The 8154-nt window shown below is 46.4% G+C and overlaps 1 protein-coding gene across 1 annotated transcript in view; it reads right to left on the bottom strand.

Annotated features, from left to right (window-relative positions):
* Positions 1 to 2354: 2354 nt before the first annotated feature.
* LOC129386509 (uncharacterized) overlaps positions 2355 to 8154 on the bottom strand; it is an 80195-nt gene continuing 74395 nt past the window's right edge. Inside the window, exon 10 of the mRNA XM_055074577.2 lies at positions 2355 to 2717. Coding sequence (XP_054930552.2) covers positions 2520 to 2717 — 198 coding nt within the window. The 3' untranslated portion in view covers positions 2355 to 2519. The remainder of the gene's footprint in view (positions 2718 to 8154) is intronic.

The raw sequence follows: 8154 nt of genomic DNA, 5'->3' as shown, positions 1-8154 counted from the left end.
CGTTGCTGCTGGCTGGACGGATCCCCTTTCTGCGGTGCTGTGCTATTCCGCGATGTTGAGCGCGCGCGTGGAAGCAACTCCGAGTGAAAAAGTAGAGCGCTTGCTCCGCATTCCTTTGAACTGTGGCTGCCTGTTCTTTTAGAAGCAAAATGGTGTGTTCTTTGCTTAGCGTGCGTGAACGATATATTGCCATGTTCGTAATCAGCGTCCTACTGTTGAAGCAGTTGAAGCAGAAGATTACGCTACTTTTTGTTCTCTATTGCCGCAAGAGTAGAACGGGCATTCTAATCTCTCTTAGATGGGCAGAGTGAGAAGCACACTTCACTCTCCTTGGTGACGGAGTGAACAAAGCATTTCACACCATTCGACATTTTGCGAGAGTAAAACAGCGCTTTGAAGAGTAAATCGGTCGTTTCACTCCTGCGATACCCTCCCTAGTTTTCAGAGTGCGGCAAACTGTCCAGCCAAGGACCATATAAGCGAGATGTGTAGTGGTCATTAGTCACAGGGCGCGTTGGGTCTGTAATTAGAGACGCAGTCTGTCACTGGAAAGAACATGTGTTCCATGGTGTCAGTGTTTACGGTAGCGTTCCGATCACGAATATTTACACGATGAGGATGCAAACGCATTGTCGTGTGCCGGCCGTCACATTTATCCAATTGCCAATATTTCTTGACGATGTTCTCGGCAGTAGTGCAAATCTTGAATAGAACTATGAGTAAGGAGTTATGCGTCGTGTCTTTTAAGTAGATTCGCGGCCTCTTTTGCTTTCGGTATCCGCTAGTTTACAGTGCCGATATATTAACGGTAGCGTGGCATACACGATGTAGAACATAAAAATTCCTCAAGTATATCCCTTCAGAAAATTCTCAAACAATGGTCTTGCTTCACGCACATGAATAACAGTCACGTTACCGTATTTCAGCAAGTAACTGCAAGTAATTGTGTTCCAACAAGAGGTGTACTTGGACTGGTGGTGATTAAATATGACTTACTGTTGCGGCTATCTTTGGGCATATCGAGCTAATGGAGGATGAACAGAGACAGTTAACACAATTATTTTGTCATGCCTTTTGCTTGAAGGTGCAAAACCAATTTGTGCATGTGTCCATTTAAATACATAGGCACATCTCCGCTCGTGTTGCAGTTGCTGCGGTGCGTAATGAAAAATTGCTCGTCAACTTTGCACGAAACCGATAGGTGAAAACTCAGAGCCTTCAACAACGGCCTCTCTCCTAGTCGCTGAGCAGTTTCACGAAGTTAAATCTTACCAACCAATACGCAATATGTTCCCACTTAATAAAACCTTCCGCGGAGCACGGTTGACATTATAATAGAAAACGGTTATTGTAGCGCCCTAAAAAAAGGGAAAAAAAATATCCATGGCTGTCTTTCGCGAAGCTTCTGAAAAGGCTGGAATTATTCATCACTGTGCTTGCGCTGTCACTCCGAAAAGCTCTAACGAAGATGACATATTTTCAAGTAATAGGCGGTAGGAAATGTTTGATATAATATCGCCCAACCTAATATATCGACCTATGTCCGCAACCGTGAAGTGTCCACTTATATTCCTCACCAGAGCCAGCCGACTACCTACCTAATAGAGTGGTTCCATCGCACCCCCCACAAAGCCTGCCTGCAGATCGTTCTGCCTGTCTAATGCAATCGACGGCGCAGAGTCCAACGTCGTTTAGGGTGCCGATGACGCCTTAGAAGCATCCGACGAGGGTGTCACTTGTGGCATCGAGTAGAGAGGTGTGGTGTATAATAAACGAAGGTGCCTTTTATTTCCAGTTTTTCGTTCTTCTAAAAAATATATGGCTCGACCTACATTCAAATTAAACCCCTCGACGAGTCCAATATAGGAATTGACCTATATTCGAAATAATATGGCAGTATAACTCGCCGATTTATCACATCAAAAACTTGGTCGTTTAAAAAGCTTTACATTGTTTACGATGGTTTAGTATGAAGCGTAATTATTTTCTAATAGACGTTGCTGATAGCTTGTTCACCGATCGCGTGCTGGCAGGACTGAAATACCACAACCACCACACTCAGCATTGAATACTATCATTGATTCATCATTATATGGATTAACTATCAATTGTCTCGCAATACACACTAATTATGACACGTTATTGCGTTGTCGAAGTTATTCCCAATCATTTGTTGTTGCTTTTTGTTCCTCTAGAACTACAAAGAGATTGCGGAATGTCGTATCCTAAAGCGCCTGATCCGATCGCAAGAGGCTTTGCACGTACCAGTGAGACAGGACGCAAAGCAGTTTTCTAGGAGATGGGGGAAGGCAGAAGCTTATGTTTGCGCCGTTCACCAAATAAAGCTGCTCCCATAAGTGTTGACAAGATTTTTATCTCCTCAGAAAATTTTATTGTTTACCGACCTGGGCAAGAGAAACCGCTGCCGGTTTTCTGCATCATTAGACAAACAAAAAAACTGAAAATAATGGCAGCGCAGGTTGTAGACACTGGGAAGGGACTTGTCAGTCTCGCTCTATCTAAGGGTTTACCGAAAGGCATGCTGACTTTTGGGCGGCGGAGGTGTAGTTGTACGCAAAGAAATGCGCGAGGGCCTTGAGCATGCGCAGCCGGCTCAACGCTCCGAATCCACACGTGTTAAGGTGGTCTTCACCTCCGATGCCGGCAGCAACGATGTAAAACTTCGTAGCTGTCACGTTGCTCTTCGCTTCACACAACTGCAAAAATATGAAAGGGTTGTCGATCAGATGACCTAGAGCAGTCGAAAATATAACAGTTGGGTCCAGTGGCGTCAACGCGGCATGGCGAATAATATGTGGTCATTAAGATTGTAAAAGTACAGGAAAACCGCCATTAAGAACGAAGCCAAAACTGCCTGTATTTGCTGAATGAAAGGCACACAGGATCGCATTCACTGCCCTGCAGATTAATAAGTCGCGGCCCAGTTACGTGTGGACGAAAGTGGTGCTAAGCCAATTCAATTATCCTAATCCTTGCATCTGACATTGTTTTACATCATGTTGCCGTAATGTTACGTAATGTGACAGTATCGACATGAAGCAGTTTACATAAAAAGGCCTACCGCATAATCATATATATGAGAACATACGTCACCGAATTATTAATTTACTTGATAAACGGTTGAGTCGTGTTGACGCTGCAGTGAAATTCACTGAACACAAGCTTCAGATAGCTAATGAGATTGCCTGGTCTTTGAGGTACACAGCACTTCACCATGAGTCCTTGTTTTTATTTGTGCCATATGAGACAAAGGGCAAAAGTGGATTTCACACCTCCACCTTTAGAACTCATTGTTGTCCTCAATGAGTCCGCGCCCAAGCATCTTGGAAGGTCAAGAGAATTCTTGCAGTATTTTTATCCGTATTGTGGCCTGGAAAAATACCAGGCAAGGCGGATCCAATATTGATCAGGCGCACATCCTTATTTCCAGAGATAAAAAAGCTGTATACCGGGTGTCCCAGTTAACTTGTACCAAGATTTGAAAAAAAAGAATCTAGAGGAATCGTACTGACTGCATAGTAACAGCTGTCGTTTGCACTTACAGCCAGTATTTCTTAATCACGAAGTAATAATGAATAATTGCTTTTCATTAGGGAATCTTTTTATATTGCTGGAATCGCAAACATGTCAAATACAGAGTTGGAGGGCACCTTAGATAACTTTCGAATCAAGCATTATTTCGTGGTGAAGTGTTCCCTGTTGTTTCTCGAAGAAAAAGCCAAATCCCGCGAGATATGCGAAATATTAAATAAATGGCCGATCGCGAGACGCTACTGAAGCGCCTCCAAGCAACCTTCGAAACATATACGGCTCTATTCGTATAAGGTTTCGTCATGTAGGACGACTCACAAGGTTTTGCGACATATCTAGCGTGGTGCGATAAACGTCGGTATGTGCGGACACAAGAAGTTTTTCCTCCATCATGAGGCGCTCGGGACAGCTTTAACTTCTGCGTATCATGAAACGAAGCAACGAAAGAAATTCAACCAATTTTAGAAAATTAGTGCGCAAAACAGCACGAAAAAAGAAAGAAGGCAGCTCTCGGATAATAGAAAAGAGCTACTCAGGAGTTTATTTCAATCAGAAATAAACCAAGAGAACGTAAGACGTCTCAGCCCCCCACATAGAAACGTCCAAAGGCGCCACTGGTTTAGCCATTTAACCTTTCTGACTCGAACTCCGAAAAAGAGGCAAAACAGAGCAATTTTTAGCCTATTTCTATCTTTGTCGCAAGCTTTTTTTTATCCAAGAATATGGTGGCATTATGATCAGTTTGTATCAATTTGTGCTCGTTTTATTTCCGCTTGCCGCGTCAACGCTTCGCTGTGCATCGGACGAAGCCTTCTGCACCCAAGTTCTTGCACACGATCCCCTGGGAGTCTTTTGCATAGCTTGGTGTGCAAATTTCGACACTTGGACAAGTTTCCTTTCCATGTTGCAGAAGAAGGGGGAGTCTGCAGTACGCGGCAGGCGAGGGAGCTCAAGGGTTGGTTGAAGGAAAGTCCTTGCCACCACGTGCCTGGATCAAGGTGCTTCGCAGACTCCCAAACTCCTTTTTTGGCCAAATTTTAGAGACGTGGAAAGGAGAAGCTTGACAACAAAAGAATTCTGCGGGTTAACTGTTTCTTTTTCAATTTTATCCTTGTTGAAAAAAATAAGGAAATCCCAAAATTTTCAACGTTCAATTCAACATCTCACATCTCTATTCCGAAGGAGAAACTGGCGGTTATCTTCTTTATTGCACTAGGCCACTAAGAGATAGACCACAAATGGAACGGAACAAAAATACGAGGATTTTTATGAATAATGCTTGAGGAACAAGTCACCACCCCGCCTTGCTCTAGCGTTGTCATTTCCGTCGGCAGCGAAACAATGCGAAGGCAGCAAAGTGCACTTGAATGCCGCTGAGCGGCCTTTCGAGTTTTGCCCGGTGAGTAATGTTTTGGAGTTTTGAAACGCGCTACCAAACTTTTTTCGTCTACCATTGTAACAGTGGCGATGACATCCGCCACGGATACGTAACACCGGCACGGCACCAGCCACAGCACGAAGACACCAATCGGCCCAGCCGCGGCCATGGTCCTCAAGCTTCCAGACTTCATAGAGGACACAGATAAGTGGCACGCGTATCTCGTAAAAGTCGACGCTTACTTTGAAGTAAACGAGGTTACAGACGACGCCAAGAAGAGGGCCTTGTTGGTTGCGGCGTTAGGATCTAGGACCGTGTAGATTCTTTGTGGTAGAGTAGCGCCTAGAAAACCGAGCTCGCTAATCTGTGCAGAAGTCGTTTCAACCTTGAGTGAGCACTACGATCCGTCTCCCAACGAGATATCGGAAAGTTTCTAGTTCTTTCATCGAAGCCGACAAGAAGGAGAGTTTATGCAGGCGTTTATCGTCGAGATTGCTAGAATAGCCCATAACTGCAATTTCTCTTCGATGTTGCAGCGATTGCTGAGGGATCGCATCGTTTGCGGAGTGTGGTCGAAAAACTTGCAGAAGCAGCTATTAGCGAAGAAGGATTTGACTCTTGCGGAAGCCAAAGCACTGGCTCTAGCAGCAGAAAGTGCAGAGCTAGGTTCTCAACAGATGAACAGCCAAGGTGACGCCGTCGGTGGGCTCAACTTTCAACGGAAAAAAGAACCCGCAATATTAAGGAATGAACCGAGCATGTTAGTGCAACAATGTAGCTGCTGTGGCAGACAGGGACATCAAGCCATCGGGTCCTCGCTGCGAAGGCGCCGGCGTTACAAATGCGGGCGTGAAGGTCACTTGGCGCCAGTATGCTCGCGAACAGTTCCCGTCCATCGAACCTTGGCGATAACCAAATCTTCAGCTGAAATTGAAGACAGCGGCAGCAGTGCATTGCAAATATAGTCAGTAAAAAGTAATGAATGTCTGGTTCCGCCCATGCAGAAACTTGTCACGTGGAATACAATTCCACTGAAGATGATAATCGACACCGATTCGCCTGTCTGCGTGGTGCCTAAAGCTACATACAAAGCCCATCGTCATAAGTGGCCACTGTGTGAGGCTGCGCTAACCCCTTCATGTTACTTTGGAAAGCTACCAGTGCTGGGCGTTCTGTAAATGCAAGTTTCTTATAAGTCGGCGACAGTTTACTGCTAACTCGTAGTGTTGAACTGTGAAGGCCCTAGCCTTTGTGGCCATGACTTATTGCAAAACTCGAGAAAAAAGGGGCGCTGCTTTTTCACATCACGCAGCAGTCAGCCGGAGTGAAACTGGGAAGCCAAGGAGCTGCACTTGTCATGGAGCAGTACGCTGACCTTTTCACGGAGAGCTTGGGACTCATCAAGAGGCCACCCGCACGGCTGCAGATAAAGGACGGAGCAACACCAAGGTTCTGCAAGGCAAGGAACGTTCCGTTCGCTCTGTTAGACAAGCTCTCCGCCGAGTTAGACCGACTCGTGGCCGTAGGCATTATCTCGCCTGTTTCCTATGCAGAATGGGCTACCCCGGTGGTTCCCCTATTGAAAAGCTATGGGACAATTCACATCTGTGGAGATTTTAAAGTAACACTGAACCCAGCTTGCGAAATGGAAAGGTATCCTCTACCCGTAGTAGACGTCATTTTCGGTACGCTTCGTGGGGGACAGCGGTTGAGAATCTTGGATTTACGCGATGCCTACAACCGAATTCTTCTAGACGAAGATTCGCGTAAATAAGCTGTTTAAACACACACAAGGGCCTCTTCTGCTATAATCGGCTGCCACTTGGAATCGCATCCGCACCTGCGATTTTTCATAGAACGATTGAGTATGCTCTGCAAGGTCTTCCAGGGGTTCAAGAGGACTTAGATGATGTCTTAATAGCAGATGCGAAGGATCAGCCGAATACGAATCTGCAAGCAGTTCTGCAGCGTTTCAGGGGATACGGCATCAAACTCCGGGTGGACAAGTGACGACTAGGCAAACCGTCCGTTACGTATCTAGGTTATAGAATTGACGCGGCAGGGCTGCACCCGTCAGAGAAGAAAATTGAGGCAATTAAGCTGGCTCTAACTCCTCGAAACGTTATGGAGCCTCAGTCCTTTTTGGCCATGCTCACTTTTTATAACAAATTCTTGCCTAATCTGTCCACGCTCCTCAGCCCCTTATACCGACTTCTGGAAAAGAAACCGAAATGGTCTTGGGAAGGGCCTGAGGATAAGGCATTCCGGAAGGCTAAATCCGTTTTGTGTTCCGATCCGGTGCTCACTCACTTCGACTCTGCAAAAGAGCTATTTTGGTGGCTGATGCGTCAACCTACGGCGTAGGAGCGGCCTTATTCCATCGCATTGCAGGACAGTACCAGCCCCCAGGATTCAGATCTCGTACGCTCACTGCCGCAGAAAAAAAAATATTCGCAGATCGAGCATGAGACATTAGCTCTCGTCTGCGGTGTCACGAGATTCCGAGATTATCTGTTGGGCAGGTAATTCACAGTAATAACTGACCACCAGCCATTGTTAGGTCTCCGAAGAGCGGACAGGCAAACGCCGGTTATGGCCGCTGCCCGCATTCAGCGATGGGCTATCATACTCGGGGCCTACCGATATCGACTGCAACATAAGTCTGGAAAAGTCATGTGCAATGCCGATGCTCTGAGGCGCCTACCTCACCCATTACAGGACGAAACGGAACAGGAGGATGAGGCTTAAATCCTACTGACCGTGGTCCAGTGGGATCAGCATGCGGTGCTGTTAAAGGAACTCAAAGCACTCGCCGTCGCCGATGAGGTACTCTCACAGGTACGCAAGTAAACACGGGAAGGTTGATGGCGCAGTTTTGACATGGAAACAAAAGAAATGACAGAGTTCTACAAAAAGCGGCATGAGCTGTCTGTTACTGACGAAGTGCTCTACTGGGGTCATCGCCTTGTAGTGCCGACAGATGCGCGAGGGAAGCTGCTAAAGCTGCTACATGCAGCGCACCAAGGCGTGTCCGCTATGAAGGCAAACGCCAGGTCTTTATTTTGGTGGCCCGGCTTAGAGCGCGACATCGAGCGCATTGCAGCGACATGCCACGACTGCGTGCAAACGTTACCGATGCCTCAGGCGAAAGAACCAGTAAGTTCACCCGATACGCGCGAAAGGTGGTCGCGTCTGCATACCGACTATGCAGGACAAATCAAAGA

This window comes from Dermacentor andersoni, chromosome 4 (genome assembly GCF_023375885.2).
Source record: "Dermacentor andersoni chromosome 4, qqDerAnde1_hic_scaffold, whole genome shotgun sequence".
In the NCBI taxonomy this organism is placed as follows: Eukaryota; Metazoa; Arthropoda; class Arachnida; order Ixodida; family Ixodidae; genus Dermacentor; species Dermacentor andersoni.
This window is presented reverse-complemented; position numbering and strand designations above follow the sequence as displayed.